Source organism: Stomoxys calcitrans, chromosome 2 (assembly GCF_963082655.1).
Source record: "Stomoxys calcitrans chromosome 2, idStoCalc2.1, whole genome shotgun sequence".
Lineage (NCBI taxonomy): Eukaryota > Metazoa > Arthropoda > Insecta > Diptera > Muscidae > Stomoxys > Stomoxys calcitrans.
In genome coordinates, this window is record NC_081553.1 from 221106665 (window position 1) to 221133657 (window position 26993).

At 37.3% G+C, this 26993-nt stretch overlaps 1 protein-coding gene across 1 annotated transcript in view; it reads right to left on the minus strand.

The window, feature by feature from the left end:
* Positions 1–26993, minus strand: part of LOC106088288 (putative transcription factor capicua) — a 75129-nt gene that overhangs the window by 11272 nt on the left and 36864 nt on the right. The window contains exons 4-14 of the mRNA XM_013253723.2: positions 13997–15093; positions 12328–12988; positions 11612–11758; positions 10160–11394; positions 9941–10071; positions 6777–8539; positions 6082–6714; positions 5798–6013; positions 5560–5734; positions 4431–4814; positions 1821–1975 (exon numbers count right to left, since the gene is read on the minus strand). Of these exons, the coding sequence (XP_013109177.2) occupies positions 1821–1975; positions 4431–4814; positions 5560–5734; positions 5798–6013; positions 6082–6714; positions 6777–8539; positions 9941–10071; positions 10160–11394; positions 11612–11758; positions 12328–12988; positions 13997–14706 (6210 nt within the window). The 5' untranslated portion in view covers positions 14707–15093. The remainder of the gene's footprint in view (positions 1–1820; positions 1976–4430; positions 4815–5559; positions 5735–5797; positions 6014–6081; positions 6715–6776; positions 8540–9940; positions 10072–10159; positions 11395–11611; positions 11759–12327; positions 12989–13996; positions 15094–26993) is intronic.

Sequence of the window (26993 nt, forward strand, 5' to 3'; positions counted from 1 at the left end):
TATGAACGCACAGACCAAATAAAACCAAGGTTAATAAAGTCAGTTGGAAGTCATTAGAGAAATCATTGTACAAAATGTTAGTCTAATCGAATGAAAATTGCGCCCTCTATGGGCGTTATGTATCTTAAAGGATACATTCAATGTCGGATTGCTTATTTTTGTTTAGTTTTGCAAAAAATTTAACTTTTGCGATAATATCCTTCGGAAAGATATCAATCGATATTCAGTAAAAAAAATTAAATATCGATAGTGCCACCGATATATTGCCAGCTCTATATGAGCCCCGTAGCTATTGCATTGTCAGGTCACTAACGTTGCATTGATCATTAAGACACAGCGGGGTTACTTCTCTCATATCAACGAGTGCAGTCCGATAAAAGTTTAAGCTTAACGATAAGGGACCGCCTTAACCCTTTAACACCTCAAGTGTCGCCAGCCTTAGGAGAGCATAACCACCACTGAAAATCATTTCTGATGTTCTCGCTTTTTCAAAAAATTTAACTATGAGAGCTTTTAAAAAAAAATCCTAAAAAATCCTAAGCAATTTCGCCACTTCATAATGTTTAATCAGTGAATAAATATGTTGCGTTCTTCCTCTGTTATTTTTGTTATTCAAATATCTTTTAATAAACGGCTATAAGATAGCCGCTTAGCTAAACGAGGATAGCATTTTTCTCCATACAAACTAAAGCTGAGTATTCTATTCAGTTTTTCAGGCGGATTGCTGTCAAACTCCATATAAAAAAAGTCGGCGAAACGCAAAAAACTATTATAGTGTGAACACTTGAAACTATTGCAGGCATCATTTTGGTTTGTTTCACTGGTTTCAATGGTTCGTATTTCTTTATTTATTTGAGAAAAATATATAAAATAGAGAAAACAATAAGTGCAGATAAAGAAACGTGTTTTGGCGTGGAAACAAAAACTTTTGATTGCCGTTAAATAATTACAAATTTCGGCGACTATTCCGAAAGCAGAATAGAATACCAACCCTAAGCGAGAAAATCCGCTTAAGAGCAGTATGCACCTCTGGCGAAATTTTCGTTACCATACGAAATGCATTGACATATCCTAAGCGAAATTTTCGTTACCAATACCGTTACTGAAAATTTCGGTTGCAGGTACGCAGCTCAAAGGAAATTTACTTTGCGTAACAGGGTGACATAATTGCCATTTGAGTTTTTCCTGCAACTACGAATTAAAATGCATGATTTTATAGATCAATTTAACAGAAATAAAGTTATTGGTTAATAAAAAATAGTTAATTTCAGCAAACAGGTACTTCATTAGCAAAAAATTTATAAAATCGGGCAAAATAATAAATCAATATTTGTCGCCATCTTGTAGTGTACACAGACATAAATGTCTTGACGGCAACCGAAAATTTCGCTAGAGGTGCTTTAATGGGTAAATAAAACACCCTTAATAAATGTGGCCACCTGCAGAAATACCTGTATTGAGAATGGCAGAATAAAATTTAACTCAATTATAAAATTGGTGTTCCCATCCCCGAGTGTTTTTTCAAAATTGGAGTACAATAATTTGTTCCGTTTTTGAACAAAAAATCCCTTTTTTGTCCCCTTTCTAAATTTGTCGAAGGTAACCCTGACCCGAATTAGCCCAATAGTCTGAAATAGCTTCCATTTTGCTAAAATGTTGCACGTAAGATTCTCTTGTAAACTCCAACCATCAAGGCCAAGCATCGGTCCATAAACTTAAGAGCTGTTGTTTAAGCCAATCTAACAATTTGAATACTTGAGCTTACATATCATACACCTGCGTTTTTACTTTTTTTAACTTCTAGATTAAGGAAAACTTACCTGATGGTGTGGCATTGCATTGTTGACAGCAAATAATATTTGCTTAGGTTGTCCTCCTCCCATCGAGGTTACACCAGCAGATGCTGCTGCTGCTGGCGAAGACGGCACCGAGGAAGATGAAACAACCGCCAATGAGGTCTGTTGCGATTGTGAACCTATAGGAGTTTTTATTGATGTGGAAGGAGTAGAAGAATGTGTTGAGGTCACTAAAGTGTTACCCAATACGGTAGTGGTGTTTTTTGTTAGGTAATTAGTTGTAGATGATGTAGAGCATCCACCGCCACCAATGACAGCACTAGTATTGTGGGCCGAGACCAAATTATTGCCACCAGCAACCGCTAGAGCATTGGGTGCTGCAGCATTATTGGCCGTAACAACAATGGTGTTAGTGGTTAGCTTGTTATTGTTATTATTATTACAATTAGTATTGGTGTTAGTAGAACTGCCGCCGGCAGGGATTATGGTTATGGTGCCACCACCGCCGGCACAACCTGAAGATAGATTTGAAGCTGCCAAAGTAGTACCTCCTCCTTTCTGTGCCGTATTAGTATGGTTAGATGTTGTAGCGGAAGAGGAGGTGGTTAATATGCGAGCATTGGCTGGAATTGTTATTTTGCTTATAAATGAAATGGAGGGTCGCACAGTGGCAGTTGTTGAGGAGCCACCACTGCCAATGCCAGCTATACTGGCTGATCCAACGCCGGGCAAATTGCCTTGCCGCATTTTATGCTGTAACAATTGTTGAGCAATACTTTGTTGCTGTTGTCGATTAAGACTATTGGCATCGGTTATGAGCAACATTGTTTGTGGTGGTGGTGGTGCTGCTGCTGCTGTTGCCGATGATGTGTGTTGCTGTTTTGCATGCATTTCTTCATTGTTGTGTCTGTCCATCACTGTTGGTTTGCATTCCTGCATGCTTGCATCTGTTTCTTGCTTTATTATTATGGGACTTTCATCGCCTATGTCGGCATCGTTAAGAGTGTCCAACACAAGGGCATCATATAGAATTGCAGCCCTGCCAGTGGCTTTGGTTAGTACTTGCTCTGATGGTTTATTAGTCGATGATGTGAGGTCAACATTTGCGTTATTGACATTTCGTAGCAGTATGGTTTTGGTTGGTGGATTGTTGGTAGTTGTAGTAGCAGTAGAAGAAGTAGTGGTGGTGGTGGTGGTTGTGGTAGTGGTGATGGTTATAGCATTACAAGGGGAAGCAGAGGTAGTAGTTTTTAACGAGGGGGAAGAGGAGCATATTGTGGGATATTGGTTTTTAGTATCATTCAATTTATTATTTGTGGAAGTTGTTGTTGCAGACAAAGCACAAGATGATGTTAATGGTTTTAGATTCAATGAGGAGGAGGATGATGAAAATGCTGATAATGATGATGAAGATGATGGTGAAATGACCAAGGCAGGTGGAGGCTGTTTACAAGTCAACGTTTCACCCATTGTTGTGACTGTTGCTGCTGCGGCTGCATTCGTTTGCATACACTTGTAGGCTTTGTTGCCATTCGTTGTGTTTGTTGTGCTTGTTGTCGAGGTCTTTTGTATGGTCCGAAAGAACAATGGAGGAGGTGTTGTTAGAGTCCTAATAATTGTAATTTGTTTTGTGGCATGACCACCGCCCACGCCCTGTCCTCCAACCTTTATGATGGGTGTTGGTGTCACCACAATACTCTGTCTGGCCTGTTCATGGCCATAGGGTGTGGGAACACGTGTTATGACCGTAGGAGGTGTTTCAACTCTACGAAAATGTAAATTCTTCAAGTGTCTATGCGGTGATGATGTATGCTGTTGAGGTGTTATGGAACGTCTCAAATGCATAAAACTATGCTGACGTGTTATGGGGGGTGTTATGGTGTGCAGACGTTTACTATGACTATTACTCAGTGCAACTCCTGTTTGTCCGGTGGGTGTGGGAGTTCTAGATATCAAAAGGGTTTTCGTCTTGGGTATGGTATAAAATTCAATATCATCAAAGTCAGTTTCTGTCTCATAGTCATCAAAGTCATCGTCTTCGTAGAGCACCGTATCGTCTTGGTCATCCTCGGAAGTATCCATTTTAATGGTGGCGGTCAGTTTTGCATCATTATGAGAAGACAGCATATCTTAAGAGTCCAAAAATGAGATGGGTGTTGTTGGTGGTGATAATGGGTTGGTTGATCGATTGTTTGGTTTGTGCCATGTTTTGATTTCGTTGTTTTTTTTGGGGGTAGGGATTCATGAATGGTTTGTTAGTTGTTAAGGCGCACACAAACGCACATACACATACACGCATTTATATGAATGAGGCGACACACACACAAACACATACACAAGTATTATTTAAAAGATATTAAAAGATGTTACACATATGTATACGCATATAAAACCGAAACCCAACAAACAAATGAAGCATGTGAGAGAGAGGTATGCAGATTATTGCAGAGAGAAGAAACAATATAATGATAATATTTAGTAGTTAGATGATGAATGGTGTACATACATTTTTATAGATATAAATAGGTATATAATATAAAAATAATAAATATATAAAGATAGAGTAGTGAATTTTCCCATGATGAATCTTGACAACGATCACTTCTATCTGTGATAAACATAGGGCATACATACCTCCGCCTCCTCCTGCAGCGCTGCGACACTCCGAGGCAGTGGGACTACGCAAAGGCGGCTGATGTTGATGCAACATTTGTGATGATTTTTGTTGCTGTTGCTGCTGTTGTGTTAAAGCTGAGCTGGCTGTAGGCACATTAAATGTGAATATATTACCACTCTGACTATTCGACGATGTTGATGTTGATGAGGTGGCTGTGGTGGAGCATATTGCACCGCCAGTTCCACTACCATTCAGTTTATAAGGTGATGGCGGTTCTTGCTTAATATAATTGGCATCCATGAGATCTTCTTGTTTAATAATAATTTGTTGTGTTTGCTGTTGTTGTTGTTCTTCGTGTTTTGTACTCTTGGGACTAATGGGCATAGTCTTAAAAGCACCACCTACACCAAAACAATAAAAATACAGTCGAGTTTTATTTCCCGTATATTTCGAAGATAAAAACAAAAGAAATTTTAATGAGAAAGGACGTCATTTGCAAGTCATATGAAAATTTTAAACTTTCGTAGAAATAATGTCCATAAATAGTGCTTAGGGACATTTGTTCGATTCAAGCCTTACTCATTGAGAAAAATGAGCTCCTTTTTAAAGGCGAGTGGGAAAAGTAGGGAATTTTTTTATAACTGATATCCTGTGAAATTTTGCCAGCCTTGATGAGGGGGGATAACCACTACTAAAAATTTGTTCTGACATTCGCCCCAAAAAATCGAACCCAGTTGTTCAGCATCATAGGTGACATGCTAACCTCTGCGTATAGTAAGTAAATATTAAGATAATATAGGGGGATAAGAAAAGGTCGAAGAAATATGTAAAGTTAAGCGGTCAAAAATAACCTACCCATATTAAATATTGCTCGATTTACATGGGTATTAGATCTATTTTTATACATAATCATTGTATGTTTTCGATATAAAATATTCTCTGTACACAAGTGAATGGAAGGCAAAGCTTAGAATAGATCCATATATAGGAGAGCACAATTTAAATACGGATTTTTTTTACGGTGGGCCTTTCCCATTTTATTGCATATGGCATATTAGCAAAACAGCAATAGACTTGCAACATAAATAACTTTTCTACCGTCCTTTCTCTTATAAAATGTTTGTCTTTTCTGATAAAATTTCTCGCCTGTTGGTTGGAAAGGTGTTACACCAATTGGGTTTTTGGGACTTGGATATGAAAGCATAGACATTTGCTTGAATTTCATCATGTTGTTCTCCAGATTGGGTGGCAATGCTTTCAGCGGTGTTGGTTTGCAAGTGGCCGGTGGTGTGGAGCCGACTTGTTGCTGCTGCTGGTCATCCTAAAGCAAACGATGTAGTTTTGGTTAAAATTCCGTTATAGTTTTATAATTTACCCAGCCTACCTTATCATTGACATGACTTATACCGGCTAGATTTTTGCGAAAATCATGTCCAGTATCTTCAATATCGGAATCAGTAACACGCTCACGACACTTGAGATCAACAGAGGTGGTGGAGTTTTGAGTTTCAACATTTTGTTGGTATAGACCAATACCACTGTTATTACCAGCAGTCGATTGTTGCTGCTGTTGTTCATCGGGCTCCTCATCGATAACCATCTAAAAACGTCAAGCATCAAAAAAATGAGGTAGGTAAATGATTTCACAAATAATGTTTATCAGCATACCTGTTCATCCTCCGATGTTACATCATGTTTCATTGGTTCTTCTTTAATAAATTTCTGGCCACCGAGATGATGGTTATTAATGGTAGTGGGATCCGATGATTCTGTACATGATGTATTGTATGTGGCAATGGTCAATGGTATAATATCAGTTTGCATGTCATGTATACCACCTCCATTTTGGCAATTATTCGATCCTCCTGCTGCCTGGCTTACGCCAGAACCATTGTTTGAATTGAAGGTTGTTGAAAAGCCCGGTGTTGTGGGACTATGTTCTTGATCTATAGAATCCGAGCCGTCAATTGAATCAAGACGATATTTGACATCATTCAAACCGCCTGTTGTAGTTAGGGCTGGGTTGTTGTTTACCCCTGCGCCGCCCTTGCTCGAGCTAGATGATTTACGTCTATCTTTTGAACACCACTTCCATTCAGGGTGAAGTTTAAAGTGGGCGTCTTTATAGGATGAAGCCAATTCATTGTATGGGGCTTTCTCCTCGGGTTTCAGAGCATACCACCATTCGCCCAGTATCTTACTCACAGTACGATTGTCTTGATTGGGATGCTTTTTGTGAACAAGTTTTCGATGTTTTTTCGAAAAAATCATAAAAGCATTCATAGGACGTCGTATTTTGTTCTAAGGTGAAATAAAAAAAGGAAATTTAGAAGAAAAGAGAAACACCACCTTCAACCACTTACCTTTGTCATGGGACTCATTGGTTCTTTACCACTGCTGGCATCAGCTGCGGAACCTACTGCTGGACCGCTCATGGCATTTTGTTGTTGCTGTTGCTGCTGCTGCTGCTGCAAAGCACTCAATGACTGCGAACGTCTTTTTGAAGCGCTCACATGAGCATTACTTGACGCAGCTTCATTTGTCTCACCGCTGCCACTCGGATCCGCTCCTCCTCTACACCCAGAAGAACTGGAACTTCCTGCTGGTTCAACAGCAGCGGAAGAACTGTAGATGTTGGAACGATAACTTCCACTGCGTATAATGTGTTCGTTGCCAAGACGCTGTTTGTTTTTAATACTCAAATTGCTGGCCGTCATTGGCGTCTCATTTTTTGGCAATGGCTCAAAAACATCATCATCCAGTTGATCATCAATATCATCTGCGGAATTGGTTAAATCTGATGCGGATGAAGCCAAAGCTGAGGCTTTGGCCGCATCGGTTAGAGAACAATTTAGGGGATTTCCAGGAGATGATAGCGATTGTTTTATTAGCAAATGGCCCTGACTATTCACTGGCTGCGGTGGTGGTGGTGGCGGTGGTGTGGACGCTGCTGCCTCAGTAGTGTTCGAGATGGTCGGTGATGGAGTTGGTGGTACTATACCGCTTAAGGAGTAATTTGTGGCTGTTTGTTGTTGTTGGCATTTCACGGGGGACTGATGGATGTGAGGCAGCAGCGTATGCCAGGGAAAAATCGACCCCGCATTAATGCCGTTTTTTGGAATAGTCTTATCGTTTATTAACTGTTGATGCTGTTGTTGTAATTGCTGTGAAGGTATACTCTGCGGCTGTTGTTTAATCTGTTGTATGGGAACCAATGTGGCACCACCACCACTACTACCCTGGCTATGTTGCTGATTATGCCTTATTTGATGTATGGAAGAAGTGTGCTGAATACCCTGCAGTGTAGGGATCCCTCCCATGTTTTGAGCCGCATGTGATTGAACAACCGGAGAAGGGGATGATAGTTGTCGTTGCTGTGATGCTGGTGGTGCTGCTGCTTGTTGATGCGGTAGCATAGGCATTAATTGTGTCGCATCAACAATAACGGGATGAAAAGATTGAGCGGCCTGTGATACCAGAGCAGCATTTGTCATATTTGTTGCCGTTGCGGAAGCTGTGGCAGCAGCAGCAGGAGAAATTCTTATAACACTTGTCGCATGGGCCATTGAAGTGATCGTGGCAGCTGTTGCCGCTGACGACGATATCACTATGGGTGGTGGTGGGGGTCCAGGAGACATAGATGTTTGCATGTGATGCTGCTGTTGTTGTTGTTGCATGGTCATCGAAGAGGAAGGCAAATGCGGGGACATGGCAGCATGTTGCGGCGGTGGTGCTGGAACGGCAGATACCACCGTCTGCGGTTGATGCATAACCATAGACACTGGCGACTTTTGAGGTGGTGGTGGCGGCGGCACTTGACCCGCGGCTATAGCTGTTCCGGCAACATTGGCACCGCCTTGCGCTCTTATCGATTCGGGACATATGACTTGGGTACCATAGCCTCCCATAACATTATACATAACCGGTGATGGTGTGGCCTTCCACTTGTTAGCGTGGGCGTCTTGCGATGGGGTAGCCGGACCTCCACCTATTGGCGTAAAGAAATTCTGCCTATTTGTTGCAACCACCGGCGGCACGGGAGAATTATTGGCATTCATTGGCGAGGTGCCATGATTGACGGGAGACGAATACGAAGGAGTGCCCGAGCGTGAACTACCCAATGACACTAAAAGAAACCCAGAAAGCAAAATCTTAAATCATTGTTGATTTTTGTTAATAAAATTTCTTTTTCAAATGACTCTCACATAAACACTGTAGGTAAAGCTTAGCGCCCAAATCGAAATCTTGAAAAGTATGCATATTTCCCCACTTTTACTAATATTCGTTACTTTTATTTTTACAATCCAATGTTTTTTTTTAAACTATTTTCAATTTAAGACTCAACGAATATTGATTTCAAATATTTTTACAATTGTTTCCCTGGAAATTGCGCGTTTTTATTTTGTTCACTTTACTTTAATTAACTCATATTTTTCAATTGTCATTTCTTCGTTTTTCTTGATCCCGATCATCCTCATTGGATGGATATTTGTATATTGTTGAATGTTGTTACATTTCAAAAAGAAAAACAACGGTTTTATTCTCTCAAACCGTAGACATGCAGGGAGCAGATGAGAGTGAGAGCAGAACAATAACAATTTTAAGTCATGGCGTTTTTAATTAGTAAAGAGTTGCCACATAAACACTTTATAACTAGGATTTTGGGAATGATGCTATAACGGAGTCGCAGTTAGGAAATTGTGTAAAGGGGCAACTCCTTAAAAAAGGGCCAAAAAATCGAAATTTTATTAAAAAATCATACACTATTTTTATAAAAAGAAAGCCTTTATAAAGTGGATTTCAATAAAATGTTCTTAACCCACAAACGCCAAAAGAGTAGAAATATGCAAAAGAATAGAGATGACTTAAAAAAAATGTAGATCCAATTGGCAAAAAGACATGCCAATGCAGTGGATTGGCGTAAAGTGGACGAATGAAACTATTGGGTTGCCCAAAAAGTAATTGCGGATTTTTCATATAGTCGGCGTTGATAAATTTTTTCACAGCTTGTGACTCTGTAATTGCATTTTTTCTTCTGTCAGTTATCAACTGTTACTTTTAGCTTGCTTTAGAAAAAAAGTGTAAAAAAAGTATATTTGATTAAAGTTCATTCTAAGTTTTATTAAAAATGCATTTACTTTCTTTTAAAAAATCCGCAATTACTTTTTGGGCAACCCAATAGTTGAATCATATTTTTCCCGTCAAACAAGGTCATGTTTTGGAAGTCAGCAATTTTTTTTTTTTTTTTTTTTTTATCAAAAATTCAAATTCACAAAATTCTTGGGAATGAGATTTGTGGAAACCGTTTTAGTGCCTTGTTGCTTTTGGTTTCTACATATATTAAAAAAAATACATTTATGGCAATAAGCCTACTTATTTTGACAGCAGGTGTCATTTCATGTTAGTCATTAAAATTCACCTTTCTTCGCTGAATGGTGACAAAATATTAAGGAATGTAAAAGTAGTTTTGACTTGATATTGATATTCTGAAAGGAAATTGTTCATATAATTATACATCTAAGCTTACCTAGCATGTTGGCCACATCAGTTTCTTCTTGATCGAAACGACCCGTTATACGGTAATTGGGAGAAGTTTCAGAATCACGCGATGTGTCTTCATCAATTTGAGTTTTACTACTTGAACGACTGCTAATATCACTAAATAACAAATAGAAAAAACGACATATTACGGATACCACCCTCTTCTTAACCAACGCTTTTCAGAAAATTAATTCCTTGTACACACCTTGGAAATCGACTTGGCCCTGTTGAGCGCAATGAATTGCCCTTTTGATTGAGATGGCGCGAGCAAAAACCACGGCGCTGAGATTCCTTCGAACAGAGTGAACATAATCGCCGCCATTGTTTGCCATTGAATTTTTTGCGAACGCCCGATTCGGACTCGACTATATCGCCCTTTTTGAAGCGATGTGGCGTATTCGCTTGAGATCGTGGTGTAGCTGGGTGAGATCGTGGTGTAAGCCTCTGATCGAGTAATGATGATGTACTGCCGCGACTTTGCATACTACTACGTTTGCTGCAACCCGACAACTTTTCGGGATCAGCGTCGGCCAACGATGCATAGCCACCAATATCAACACCTTTTAATTCTTCATCGGAATCGTAGGAGTCATCGTAGGCGGTGGCATTGGGACCAGCCGCTGAGGGACGCGTATGCTGTTGATGTTGACGTTGTCTGCGTTGTTGCATTAACAAATCATCTGAGTTGGATGTTTGCATTTTAGGATCGATAACAACATGATGGTGATCACTTTGTAGCTGTTGCGGTTGTTGCTGATGATGATGATGCGGCTGCTGATGATGTTGATGATGATGATGTTGTTGCTGCTGATGATGATGATGATGCAGTTGAGTCGTTTGTGTTGCTTCCACATTTAAATGATGTTCACCTACTGCCGCTGCCGCTACCGCCGACTGAGTACTATCCACAACTCCATTTTCACTACCATGCAGCAGATAGGAAGAGTTTTGATTTGCCAAAATATTCCCATTGCTGCCATTCACAATATTTCCACCATTGCCCGCTGCTGGAAATGGCGATGTTCCAATGGTTCTATAATAATCATCCTGTTTTTGTTGGACCGTTAACGAATGACTTGGGCGATGGAGAATGGCAACGCCGCCAGCAGTTAACATTTTGTTATTAACATATGTCATATGAGGCTGCGAAGCGGAGGCTTGTGTTGTTTGTGACTGTTGTTCTGGCAGATGATACATATGTTGTGGTGTGTGCATTTGTCCAGCAGATTTACCGCCCAAAACAGAGCGGCCAGAATGGTGGGATTGTTGATTCAATGAAAGTACAGTATTGCCACCGCCTAACGAACGTCTAGATTGTGGAGAGCTAAGCACTTTTTTGCCTGACACGCTTGTGGGTGCTGGTATGGGTGACACTTCATTCAATTCATCCCACCAGGGTGGCAGAAGCAAGCGTAAATCTGCACGTCTTACTGTATTCAGCTGAGATCAAATGAAAAAAGTCATAGTGAAATTTACGATTACATGGTTAAACAGGAAAAATGTAAGCTAAAAAATGGCCTGCCATGAAATTCTTTTTGAAGAGAGAATTTCTAGACATCTGTGATTTTATTTATTTTTTCCGATTTGTTTTGCAATTTCTTTCACCTCTTAGCTTATATATACAAATACATTATTTTTGAGCTTATAATAAACTTACAAGTGCAGCTCCAGATTCAGTTGTTCCAATTTGTACTGTAAATTGCTTTGTTGCTGGGTGTACTTCCACAACGGTGCCCTCAACAAATACACAACCATCTCGACCCTCAATCAGCGTTCGCACACAGACCCGGGTGTCTTCTATAATCTACGATTAAAAAAATAATGCTTGCGATACCAATCTTTTGGTCCAGTCAAAAAAGCACAACACATCACTTGAAAAAATTGCAAAATGTCCCTTAGGACAATTAAAAAAATTAAACAAAGTTAGTAAATTGCGTTCACGCAATAGAAATTTCAGTTAAGTTGGCAAATCGGAGGCGAATGACAGCAGAGCTTTTGATTTATATAGCAGTTATATCAGATTATGGGTCAATTCGGACCTTGTTGGAGGTCATAACAAGATTTCAGCTCAGTTCGTGAGTAATAAAGTAGATGAGTTTATATGGTATGCTAAATCGTAGGAGAATATCATGGCGATCGTTAACATATACAATTTACATTGTCTTTAAGCAATACTATGAGATGCTACGAAGGAAATAATGAAATAAATCCTAAATGGGGACTTCAAATTATTCCCCCATTCCCAACTCTTTCTCCCATCACAAAAGTTCAGTGAAAATTTCGATGGTCGTTTTTGTTACTTTTTGTTTGCGCAGATTAAGTGATATGTGTGCCAGATATGTATATGGATACCATATGTATGTAAATACTTACATCTGCCGCAGGTGGACTTGCGTCCAATATCACATTAAAACGCCCACTATTAAGTACATCTGTATACAAATGTGTACTATTTTCTGGCGGATCAAATTCGACTATAATTGAATTTGGTGGCACATCACCACTCAACGAAGATGATGAGGATGAATTTGGTTGACGTGTTATGCCCGGAGCATAGTAGTTTTTCAATTTGGCCAGTACTCGTGTATTAATCCAATCTCTTAGATTAAGTACAATCTCGTCATTTATCGTCGTAGACGAAGATGCCAATGCGGATGGCAGCACATCTGTCGATGTTGTTGTTGTTGATGATGATGATGGGGAGGAGGATGATGTTAAAGATTGCTGTTGCTGGTGAAGCTGATGGGATTGCTGTTGCTGCAGCACTATATGATGGTGCTGTTGTTGCGATGAGTTCACAACAGTTACAACATGCGCTGAGCTATGCGGTTTCTGTTGTTGCATGAAGTTATATCGTTGTTGTTGACCAGCAACACCACTTTGTTGTTGATTACTGCCATTTATGCTGTTGCTGTTGTTGTTGTTTCTGTTATCATTTGAAATAAATTGTTTGTCTGCCAATGACGCCAACGATGACGTTGGTGTTAATGTTGTTGTTATCGTACTCCCACTACTAATCCCAGCAGCGTGTGAACTAAAAAAAAATAAAAAAAATAAATTTAATTTGTACCAGCATCGGCAAGAATTGTAGGGGTTGAAGAAATCTACTCAGTAGCTGGGTTATTTTGGGACCTACAGTATAGGAATAGATTGTGGACTCATTTACGTTGGAGGTAGATTTTGCGTTTGTAATTTATGGCTTTAGAATTGATAATGAAATTCCATATGCAAAATTTGAGCCAAATTTCATAAGAATTGTGATCCCCACTTGCCCAAGATATTAAATCGAGTGATTGGTTAATATTACAGGTATTGGTGCAATTTCAATTTAGCATGGCTTTTGTCACAACAGAAGATCATGTACAAACCAGTGAAGTGGCCACTTAATAACTTCCAGAAAGCAAATCGAAAGAACGATTTGTAGGAATAAACCGATAACCGATATGGCCCAATTGCATTCCCCAAAAACCCAAAACGGCATAGCTAGATTAGTATGCCCGCCATGGATGGTGGCTATAAAAAGTACTTATACAAGGATTTAAAGTGTTGTTCAACAATAGCATATATAAATGGAAATTCTGCCCATGAACATTCCGCTAAGGAACAGGGGCAAACTTCTCAAATATCAATGAGTGCAGTCCGATTCAAGTTTTAAGATCAATAATAAAGGACCTCCTGTTTATAGCCGAGTCCGAACTGCGTTCCGCAAGGCGACACATTTTTGGAGAGAAGTTTTCACATGGCATAGTACCTCACAAATGTTACCAGTAGTAGGAGGGGAAAACCACCACTGAAAATTTTTTCTAATTTTTTTCCTGCTAGGATTCGAACCCAGGCATTCAGCATCATTGGCGGACATTTTGAAAAGAAAAGTCTCCAAGGCGACCTTTCTACCTTTACTTTGGCAAGTCCTATCGACTCCCTTTTTTGGGCATATACAACTTTTCTTATCTGTGAGCTTTTGAGTTGCATCTGCTCAAACGAAAGTACATTTATATTAAAAAGATGTCCTTCTTACACTATTCTTTCCAACGCTACTCACCTTGTTATAATTGTACGTTTTTCAGGTATCTCCATACATGTACTGGCCTTTGAGGCAACTGACACCAGAGACCCGCTACCGGTGTCATGGCTACTAAAGGCCAAGGAAGTCACAGCACCTGTAGGAGAACCAAATTGCGTTGATGTGGGTAATGTGTAAATACCATCGCTGCCACCAGCTCCTACGGCCGTGCCATTCGTCGAGCATGCATACGATGGCGTTCCATTTCCAATAGCAGCTGAGGTGGTGCTATTGCAAGTGGTGGTGGTGGTCGTCGTCGTTGGATTGACAACCGATGAATATGAAATGGATGTTGGCAATCCTTTGGTGGATACGCATTTAATCTCCGATGATGATGACGTGGTGTTTGTGGCACTATCTTGTTTAGGTTGTGTATGATGATGGTGGTTGTTGCCATCATTATTGGCCTCATCCAATTCTGAGGGATCAAATTTTCTTTTCTTTGGATGTTGGCGAGGTATAGCGACCGAATATGACGATGTGACGGCAACCGTCGTCGTTGCTCCAGACATTGAGGTGATTTGTGCAACATCTTGTTGTTGCTGATGCTGGTTAACATTTGATGCGTTTTGAAGGGACGATGACAATGACGAATTATTATCGTTTATCGTTGCCGTAGCTAGAGCTGTTGAAGATGAAGATGCTGATGATACTGCTGTTGTTGCCACCACCGTTGATGGTGTTACCATTTTGTAGGGCGTGAAGGCCTTCTTAACAGCTTAGATAGGTCTCCCAACCCCCTATTTTTGTTTGTTTTGGCAGCTCTGTGTTACTTTAGACCTTAATTATTTCTCTTGTTGCTCAAACTATTGCCCACTCCGGCACCAATGCTGCTTAAAAACAGAAAATAATACTGATTTCTGAAATCTTTTTCCATGTAGTGAGTCCAATTGAGTAGAATGTTATGAGAAGTCCATCATTTTAAGCAGCATTTGTTGCACGCAACGACATTGCAACATGTCAAATGCTGCATTCATCATGTCGTTGTATCTCTCGCTATGGCCAAAAAGAGTTTTGGGCATAATTTATAACATCATGGAAATTATTGCATCATAGAGTTAATAAAACTAGAAAACCTGCAAAGAGAAAAGAGAACAAAAATTGTTTAGCAAAATTTCATATTTCTAAAAAGACAAAATTAATACAAAAAATGATCGAGATTTTTATTTTTAACAACAAATAATAAATTACAAAAACCCAAATATGCAGTTTCCCATTGCTTCTCCGTTTTGAAATATAAAGGGTTCTCGTTGCCTCAATGCTCTTTAGAAACTCAGTGCACTCTTGGCTAGTACCTAGTATAATTTTTCTCAAATGCATATCGTTTTTTTCCATTTCTTTTCATCTAATAAGGCAACAACAACAACAATTCATACAAAAACATATCTTTATGTTACTCATTGTTTGTTATTGTTCAACGTTGACGTTGTCTTCTTCTTCTTGGTAATATTTGCAAAGTTGTTGGATGTTGTTGTTGTCGTTGTTTTTTGCACAGTAGAACACCAAAGGTTTTTGACCTTTACATTGACCATGTACCAGCAGCAAACAACAATTCTGTTGTAACCGCCGCCCAGAGTAGTATGATAATAATGAGTGACTCAAATAGTACGTTTAGCACAGCGTGACGACAAAATGATGTTTAGAAAATAAAGAAACGAAAAAAATGCAAAACAGCAATGTATGTACGTGTATTGAGACACATGTCACTAGCGTCGATGAAACAACAGACAAGCAGACGTTTGGTCACATTTGCTAACATTGAAGTTCTCAGAAATTAATCGAATATGTTATGTTATATACATATGTATGTAACTTAGAGTACGTAGTATGTAAAATATATACATATGTATGTGTTTATGCAGTCAAGCCACATCGATTTTCAACAGTGATCTTGTTTTAGCATACAAATTTACTGTTGTGGTGAAATTCGAGAAATGGGATAGTTACTTAAAATGGCAAAAAATAACATTACATATGTAGTTGTGGATAGGTTCTTTTTTTACGTTATGTGCAATAAGACATGATAGAAAAGGAACATAGCATTCTGTTTGTTCAGTTTTTTCTCTTCCATAAGAAAACAAACAATTAGTTGCCCAATAATTGAAACCTTGACTTTTTTTTCTCCAAGTAGGTACCTACGTAGATATATGAGCCATGGCTATAACTACAAAAAGAATAGTATTTATCAAGCATAGGTCCTTGGAATTATAACCACAACTTTATAATGTACAAATTAGCTTGCGCAACCTATGTATTGGGTTGCCCAAAAAGTAATTGCGGATTTTTCATATAGTCGGCGTTGACAAATTTTTTCACACTTGTGACTCTGTAATTGCATTCTTTCTTCTGTCAGTTATCAGCTGTTTCTTTTAGCTTGCTTTAGAAAAAAAGTGTAAAAAAAGTATATTTGATTAAAGTTCATTCTAAGTTTTATTAAAAATGCAATTACTTTCTTTTAAAAAATCCGCAATTACTTTTTGGGCAACCCAATATATTGTAAAAGCACTTGAAATACACCACTTAGCTTGCACGTGTGTGGAGGGTAATTTAGTACAAGCCAAAAAGTTGGAGAATGCTTTTTAAATCTATATAAGCAGTTAACAGTCTCAAGAGTAACGGTAAAATAATTTATTATTTTATTGCAATAACCGAGTTGTTTTGGTAATTGAATATGTACTGTAGTGTTATAAAGCAGTCATATATTCATATTTGTGTGTACCTATTTTTTATAAAGAATTTACATTTTCTATCGAAAAAGTTGATGCAGCAACAATATTCTAGGGATATATGCTTTACAAATCTGCAGAACTAAAAATTACATAACAAATTCCATGGAGATTGTGGAATCTGGAACTAGAACTGTAGCACATGCTACTTCCGCCAAATAGGGGCCAAGCAAAAAACGAGCAAATTGTTTCAGATTGGTTAGGTATTAGCGTCAATCCTTCATAACACATTTAGAAGAATTTTTGACCATTGTGAAACTACAATAGCTATCAAATCCTCTGATGGGAACCAATGCCATGGCCACCGTATTGGCCACGGCACCGAGCTTCGGTGCGCATATTGGGAATGTAACCGCCTTAAACAATGTGGTCCGTTTTTATCTGGAAACGGTCCACCGCTTTGTTGTTGCTTCCTGGACGGAAAACTTAACAGCGTTCTTTGTCCCATTTTTTTCTATTTTTAAATGTGTTTCTTGTATCTGAAAATAGGCGTTGCTGAGACTACAAGGAATTAGCAAGTGATATATACGATAAATATTCTTGTGTTTATTTTAATTTTACTAATAGTTTTTATGCCCAAATATTTTTTTCCCCAAGTTTTAAAAAAATTTAGCCTTTTTATTCTTAATGGAAACAAAAACTTTAATCGTTCAGTCAAAGAAATGAATTGGGCTTTTGTAAGTGTTGTTAATATCAGTAAGAAGGCAAGGTCTTGCACTGCAAATGGTAACCCTTTATACAGTAACATGAGTTGGCAACTTATCTACCATGTCATGTGTCTCTTAGATGAGGCCTCTTATAAGCTCTCCTTATTCCCGCCTTTTACCTCTGAGAAGTTAGCAACAAAATAAACTGGGGGCAAAATTGTAGTATGATGCATTCATGTGCATAACTCATTAGTTTGTGTGTGCGCTTGTGTTGGTTTGCTTAGTCATCGAATGCTTTGTGCATAAATGCAGGGTACTTAAAATGTTCGCCACAGTCCTTTCTTTCTTCAAACTCCATAGGACAAAAGTTAAAACAAATAAAGAGGAATAAAAAGAGTTTATGAAAAAATATGCATACAATAGAGCAGATATAAACGAAGAAGATGTAATAATTCTAGGGCAAATGGTTATAAATAATGAATTTTAAATTTTTTTCCGATTTTAATAAAAAAAAACATGAATACAGAACAAGACTAGGGATATGTCACAAAACTGTGTGTCAAATGCTTACAAAATGCTTTGAGATTTTATTTAAAAATAATACCTACTAAACATAAAATTGAGAAGAAATAGAAGCACGTTCGTACGTATGTTCAGCTGGACCAAAACTCGAGTTTTATGAATCGCATTTCTTTATTCAACTCATTAAAAAATATTAATTTCTCTCGTGGACCCCGAAAAATTACATCAATAGATGATAACCAAATCAAATTATTGTCAAGCCGGTACCCATTTAAATATACAATTCCGGATAGAACTCTAAGACGCCGTCTTTAGACAGATATATTGGGTTGCCCAAAAAGTAATTGCGGATTTTTTAAAAGAAAGTAAATGCATTTTTAATAAAACTTAGAATGAACTTTAATCAAATATACTTTTTTTAAACTTTTTTTCTAAAGCAAGCTAAAAGTAACAGCTGATAACTGACAGAAGAAAGAATGCAATTACAGAGTCACAAGCTGTGAAAAAATTTGTCAACGCCGACCATATGAAAATCCGCAATTACTTTTTGGGCAACCCAATATATCCATACGTGAGGCATTCTCTTCAAGATTTTTTTATTAAACAAGGAAACAAATTTAACCAGTAAAAACGTGCTAAGTTTGGCCGGGCCGAACTCACCACCATGGAGTGGTGAGTTTCTACTAAAACAGCCGCAGTGAAAGTCGTAGTGAAACACTCATATAAAATGTCAGCTCAATCGCACAAAATTTGCGGCTTCCAGGGGCTCAATAAGTCAAATCAGGATATCGGTTTATTCCCAACGACCTACATCAATAAGACGTATCTGTGCAAAATTTCAAGCCGCTTTACGCATTCGACCCCTACCGTGATTTCCACAGACGTACAGAGGTGTATGGCTAGATCGACTTAAAATGTCAAAACTTCCATAAATGTGTATTGTTTATAGGATCGCAGATCAATATTTCAAGGTGCTACAAACGGAATGACTAGATAAGTATACCCCCATTCCTATGGTGGTGGGTATAAAAATCGGCCCACAAATGTACCTTTCACAGCCCGAACAATATTTTGTAGGAGTCAATTGGCATTGAGGAATTTGTTCTAGTTACTAATGTTTTGTCCAAGTGTTTTTTCTGACTATGGACAGTATATATAGGGACTATATACAATGTATACCTCAAATTTTGCATTGCAATTGTATTCAGTACATCTGACTTACATTTAATAAAACCTTAATAAAATACGCCCACTATCGTCAGCAGTAGTTCTTAACAAAATTCCATGTAGAAGAAATCAAAAGCCTTTGACGGCAGCTATTCGCTGTAGAGTAATTTGAAGTAGTTGTACTGCATTTTTGTACATCTCATTTACTCCAACTACTCCACAGAAATTGTATGTATGTATTTATGGCTCTGCATTTATGTAGCATTCATTATTCCGTTTTGTACTGAGAGATGTTTTTGTTGCTGGTAAAAAAAGTGAAGCATAAGCAAAAAAAAAATCTACAAATCGTGGGAGTAAAAATTCAAGGGGAAGCTGTAAGGATTTTTACGATAAAATGTCCAAGTGTGGGGTTAGTGTACGGTTTTGTAAAAATCCGGAAGCTAAATGTACGTTGGAGTAGTCCTTCTAGTCTAGCAGGTGCTGTTGGTGTAGTAGTATATCTCATATGGCAAAGCGTAGGAGTTACAAAGAGTATTAGCAACAGCAAAGAACACTTTAGACAGGCACAAGGCAGATAGTAACAACGGTATGTTGTAAAAAAGAAATAATATAGAAAATAGAGAAGGCTTGGGCATGAGTTGGCAAAAAAGAAGGGAAACATTTTTAAGACTAGGTGCAGTTTGTATTTGTTTAGGTTAAAAGGGGTTGCTAATACAAGAATCACAAAAGCCCCCCAGCAAACCTCATGCCAGATTTTTGGTTTTCAATCAAAAAAAAAAAAATACTTTTTCGGTTAATGCACCGAGACAAAGGCAAGCCTTGTAAAATATATTAGATAATAGCGATAACACTGTGAATTTGGTTTGCTATTTTGATTTGTTTTAAAGTGACAGAACATAACACGGTCTTGTAACGCTACGTTTACATTGTCCGCTAAAACATGTTGTATGGCTGTTTTGTTATTTTTGTGCCAAAAATTTGTGTTGTTTAGCATGTTTGATCACAAAACAAAAGATTAAAGTACAAAATATGATTGTACAAGTAAACGCATATGTTTATAAAATTCAACTGACAGTCATTTAAGTTATCCTAAAATGTTGATTATTTTTAACTCTGACTTATTTATTCAATATTGTTGTTTTTAAGAACTCGAGCTTGAAATAAAAACAACAATATTTATCCTAAAATGTATTTTAGAAGATCCAAATTTATTTCTCTTTTATATAAAACAGGATAATTTATTTTGTCAGTGTAAACGTAGCTTTATATCTCAGCTAACGTTGCTCCCTGATTTAAATTGTGCAGTACTTGTTGTTATGAAAGAAAGGTTTCACTTGCTTCTTAATTATTTGTATAAATAAGTGGTTTGCACTTTACTATGTCATTCACAACTACTACTACTAAATTTCCGATTTACATTCCATTTCGAATAATGTTTAAGCGCAATGATAAAGGACCTTCTTCTTTATGCCGAGTCCGAACGGCGTGCCGCATAGTGACACCGCCTGATAGAGAAGTTTCAACATGTCAGGATAGCTCACAAATGTAGCCAGCATTAGTAAGGGGATAAACGCCGCTGAAAAATATATAAATGTACTAATTTGTTTATGACGAAAAACATGCTATGGATATCCCGAATACAGATGTAATACATAAGCCTGCACTGTACTCTGATCCCGAATTTCGTAGTGCTGGATACATGTCATTTCCATAAAATTTTCGTTGCTTTGTAAGTACATATGCAGTTAAAAAAAAAAACGGGCTTAAGTCCAAACATCTACGAATTGTCGTTGTAACTTCGATTGCTGCTGCTTGTGTGTGCGCGCCTTTTTAAATTGCGACTTGAAAATAATGTTGTAAAGCCGGAGAAGGATGCCTTTTCATCTTCAATTCCCAGTTGCAACAATTAGTCACCCTATCAAGATTATTAAAATTGAGGATTTTCATCACACACAGTAACCACTTGGGCTTTTCTGTTTCTAAGCGGCGAAGCGCCAGCATAAAACATCTCTTTTTTTGTGGAAAGAGAAGAAGTAGCAAAAACCTAAGCATTTACAAACAAACGTGCATAAATACAACCTTTTTGCTCTTCGCAAAAATATGAAAAACAGAACGAAGCAAACACACAATCAACGAACAGACGGGTTGGCACTCGCTCGGGGAGCACAATGGAAAATTGTATCCTACTATGCACTATACTACAGTACGTACGTACGAATGAGTACTTTATCGCCGCATGGCAACCAAGGGAAGCGTACGACGACTTCAATTGCTGTTGGCCTGCACTTTGTTTTGTTTCGTTGCAAAAAATAAAAATAAAGGAAACATGAATAGGTTTACACCACCCTAACCCCATCAGTGAATGACTGACTGACTGCATGTCTGAGTTTTAAACAGCGCACCGGCACTTAACACCAACAAGCCAGCAACAGCAAGTAGAAAAAAAGAAGGATCAGAATTTGAAAATGCAACAGCGAACGCAACGCTGCACAAAAAATATGAGAAGAAAAAAAGCGAAAAACTACAGCCACAAACGACCCCGCTATGAGATGAAACAAGAAGAAGAAGAATGAAAGGATGCACATATTCGTAGTTACTCACTCACTCACTAACACAACCAAAGTCGAGGCATTATTGTTCATATATTTCTTTGATAGGCAGGCAGTAATGACATTTGAGCGCTTTCAAACAGTTACAATTAAAACAAAAACAATCATTAAAACTCTGATAAATTATTTTACATCGTAAGCCCTGACGAACAGCCAGAGAACGTATGAACTCTGCCTTAAAAATCATGTTAGGATATTTTGCTGTCAAAATGGGAAGGGAGACTATCTTGGTCCAACGAACGAAAATTTTATGGTAGTAAGCAGTAGTAGATTTCAAAATCGTGATCGGGTTGCCAGATGAGTTATTAAAGATCGGATGTGGCACCCTGTATTAGATGCATACATCAGCAATTCTGGTTAGAGATACTGCCGATGAAGATGATTGAAACCTCAGCATACTATGTCTCGTACACAAAAATAGTACGTAAAATTTTTAAAAAACTTAAAAATTTTATTTTATTAATAAATTTGGACATTGGCAACACTGATGCTGCGGATACTATTACTTATACACAATAATAGTACGTGAAAGTGGGATTTTATGGGAAATTTTAAAAAACAAACATTTTATTTTTTTTAGTAAATTTAGACATTGGCAACACTGATGCTGAGGATACTATTACTTAGTTTTGCGCTGTGCAGGTCGTTCGTTTTACGCCTTTATTGTGCATTGACAAGAGTTTTCATTTTTTTACTTATTCTGCCGTTTTCCATTCCTCTTCTTAGTCGTCTCTTTTGCATCGGCCATACTCTTGCCTAAAAGTTTTCATCCAGCACAATATTTTTTTGCAGTACACTTTTCCATCTTATCAGCATAAAAAGTTCACTGTTGAAACATGAAAATTGCAGTTGTTGTTGCCAAGAAGAAATCGAGACAGTTTCTTCTTGTTTGAGAGATGTCAACCATTGCATCTCACTCTGTCCGTTATTTTGTGTAACTCACTCGCTCTGTTTAACGTGATGAAATGTGTATAGTTTTTTAATACATACATAAAACATTTACATATTTATGTACGTACGAACATACATTTATTTAAAAACACATAGGCGACTGTAACTGTTTACCATACAAAATAATTAAAAAATGTTGGCTTTAGGATGATTGATTAAAAAACTCCTACAATCCTTGGCAAACTTACAAATAAAGAGAAGTATAGTTAATTTAACAACACTATAGAATTAAGCACAAACCTATCTTAAAAGGAATGAAAAAAATATATACCTATGGTTAATACTGGCAAAATTCACACAAGTGGTATAAATTTTTGTCAAAGCCATTCAAAATTATAAAAAAATATATGGCAAAGTTCATGTTCATACAAAATGTTTTAAAATAAGATTTTTATAGAAAAATTTGAAATTAAAATTCTAGCGGGCCGATATATGTAAAACACCTCATTGTCCAGTAATTGGACATAAAGTTATGACCCAGTATGTACCTCAAACTATCTGGTCGAAATTTTTTCTATAAAGAATTTGGTCGAAATTTTTTCTATAAAAAATTTGGTCGAAATTTTTTCTATAAAAAATTTGGTCGAAATTTTTTCTATAAAAAATTTGGTCGAAATTTTTTCTATAAAAAATTTGGTCGAAATTTTTTCTATAAAAAATTTGGTCGAAATTTTTTCTATAAAAAATTTGGTCGAAATTTTTTCTATAAAAAATTTGGTCGAAATTTTTTCTATAAAAAATTGGTCGAAATTTTTTCTATAAAAAATTTGATCGAAATTTTTTCTCTAAAAAATTTGATAGAAAATTTTGTCTTTAAAAATTTTGATATTTAAGGATTAACAGCCCAATTCTGAAAACTTAATTTCTTAATTTCTCCCTCGAATAAAATCCTCCTGTTCTGATTGAATGGGGAGAGGACATTTTTGGGAGAGGGAATTTAGAATTTTCGAAAACAGCTGTTTTGTTTCAGCTGTTTGATTTTGGCCAAACATTTGATTTTTTGGAAAAAGAACATAAAATGAAAAAATAAGCAAAAAGAAGTTGTAAAGATTGATAAAAAAAAGTTTACAAACATGTTTAGTGTTGCTTTTGTAAAGTTTGTTTTAAGTTTTTCATTTTAATGGTGCACAATTATGGCCTACAGCTTGTCACCATATTTCTGTGTTGTGACAACAACTTTACGTCTTCATCCAACAATCGTTGGCTAAATTATTGGGTTGCCCAAAAAGTAATTACGGATTTTTCATATAGTCGGCGTTGACAAATTTTTTCACAGCTTGTGACTCTGTAATTGCATTCTTTCTTCTGTCAGTTATCAGCAGTTACTTTTAGCTTGCTTTAAAAAAAAATGTAAAAGAAGTATATTTGATTAAAGTTCATTCTAAGTTTTATTAAAAATTCATTTACTTTCTTTTAAAAAATCCGCAATTACTTTTTGGGCAACCCAATAGATGCTTCCAGAGTGTTCTGATAGACAGATTAATTGTGTTGTGTTGTCCCTGGTTGCATGCGCGCCACAAATCCTGCATGTTGGCGTTTTTCCTTGCCAAAAGGAGTTAAGGTGGCTGAATCGTAATATAGAGGTTTGCTTCTCCTTCGTCGTCATAAATGCTGTGTTGGGTCTGCCTGATACGCCGTTTTATCTAAAGGCCTACTTTTATGGAACTAAAACTTGATGATCTTATCGACATTTGCTGGCGGCGGACGCTTTTCTTGCTGGTTGGGACGGCTGCTGGACATAGTGCTGCCGAAAAGCGACTTATGGATTTATTCTTACTCCTGTGGAGTAAATGCTGCCAAAAGTGGCGCCAAGTGTCTTTGAATAATTGCCCACGAACATTCCATCAAGGAACAGGAAGAAGACTTCTTGCACATCATTGAGTGCTGCCCGATTGTACTTTAAGCTCAACGATAAAGGACCTCCTTTAAGTATCCTACTCGAAACGGAGTGCCAATAAAATTGAAAAACTTAAGCAAATCTTTTATGATGGCTACATGACATTTAAACCGGGAGAACCTAACAAAATTTGTACTTCTTTTTGATGAAAAGAGAAAAATAATTCCCATTTATTTTTTCTATAAAAGCATAAAATACACAATTTTTTATCCTAAATCCCTTTCATTTGTTTGGGGGAATTTTTCCCAAGTTATATCGCCTCATTCTCCCTTTTATATAGATTCAGAATATCTACTTTTTTCCCTGGTAGAGATTTTCCTTTTTCGAAGTTTGTTTAGAATAAGGGAAAGGGGATTAGGGAAAATACTCCCAGTAAATTGTTAATCAGAATAAGGGAAAAGGGAGTAGGGAACAAACTCCCAGGGAATTGTTATTCAGAGTAGGGCTGTAAGTAATAGTTTAAAAACAAAGCCACTTCTCAACAGACAAAGTTAGCACTATACAAGATACTGATTCTGCCCGTGTTGTTATATGGTTTTGAGGCATGGGTACTTGTAAAAGCAGATGGGCAATGCTTGGAGTGTTTGAGAAATGATTCTTCGTAAAATATATGGACCAGTTTGTATGATAGTTACACGTATCAAAATACAACGGCTGCGTTGGCTAGGTCATATTGTCAGAATGGATGAAAAATATCCACTTAAGAAATCTATTGAAGGCAAACAGGGTGGTACACGCAAACCGGGACGACCCAAAGCCCAATGGAAAGATCAAGTGGTGGGAGACAACTTGAAACTTGATGTCGGAGATTTTAGAATGAGCAGAAGATCGAAGCGCTTGGAACGCTATTCTACGTTTGGCTAGTTCTTTCACTTTTTCTTTACCTTTTGCTTACGTCTGTTTCTCTGTAGGATATTACAATGAACCAATACTGGAGCCTGGAAGGTGGTGGGCTACCCGTTCCACCTAAACCTATACCCTTACAAAAGCTAACAGCATTTTATTTCGTTCAGCCTCCTAAAAATTCTCTACTTTGCCGTGCGCAGTTCAAAGTTCTCTATCATTAAACTAAAAAATTAGACAAGATCCATTGATATGCAAGGAATTCTAGAGGCAAAGATGTTTGTCATTTACCCTTCCACAAAAATCTATTCGTATTGGCAAAACTAGGGCACCTTTTTAAAGTTTTAGAAAACAACAACGGTTGTTTTAGCAAACGCTTGCCATTTTAAGTTTTTGAGTAAGGGCAAAAAAAAAAATTTACTCAGCTGACTGCATGACACTACCTTCAATTGATGTTCCTTGATAATGGCCAAATTAAATGAATAGGATTCCCACGCTGTGTTTACATGAAAAAAATGTTGAAAGTTTCCTTTATTTTATATAATAGTCGAATTTTCATCGATCTTATCTGTTAATTTACGCTTGTACGTACATAATTGTATATTTTGTGTAGATATAAAAATCTACATACAGAGTCCATAGTCTAAGATTTAAAATTTGTCTGCCAGATTTGTATATAATGATTAATAAATAATCTATCCAGACAAAAACATATTCCGGTTCTTGAATCGATTAATTATATTATACTTGTAGTATACGAGATTGCGTGCATGTGTATAACACATCATTTAAATGATTGACACATTGGCGTATCCGCCTAAATCTCTTCAGCTGGTGGCGTTGTCTTTGGAAACACCCAAATGGTAGATTATGGCAATGTTTGCTTAGCTAGACGAGGAAGGAGGGCTTGAAAATGCATAATATATGTATAGGATGTTTTTCCCCTTCCCATTTCTGAAATATCAAATCCATTAATTAACCACAACTGTGTTATTGTAAAATGTAAGTTTATCTGTCATGATAGTTTGGGGGAGGGGGGAACTATGACCATTACAAAAACACTTTATGTGATTATGATCAATGCGCGATCCTCCTCTACGTCGGAATCTCCCCATTTCTGCCACCATAAAATTTATTTTATTAGTTTTAAGTCTTGCAAGATGTGGCAAACAATGGATTCATTGAAAGCTGTTAACACTGGTTAAACGTCTTATGACTGTGTAGGCTGGCTGGCTGGTCGGCTGACTGACTGGGGCCAGCCGTTAACATGGTTGGGGTTTTGCGTGGGTTGATGACTGTGGCAATGATTGTAAGTTTTAAATTATTTATTTATAAAGAAAAACTTAATTAAAATGTATAATTCTTTAAAATATGCACAAAATATGCATTTTGTTTTCGTAAAATAGGTAGCTTTTTTTTATTAACAGCATTAAGTCTATAAAACTTACAAAATAAAAAAAAACAGTAAGGCACACAATTCTCGGTATTTGAAGGGAGATTTTTGAGCGCTGTTGTCAATTGGTTAATCGTTATTAGTTAATCGATTGAACTTTTCTATATAAGAATGTTCGTTCGGAAGCACTTCAATGAAAAAATGTTGGCCAATTACCATTT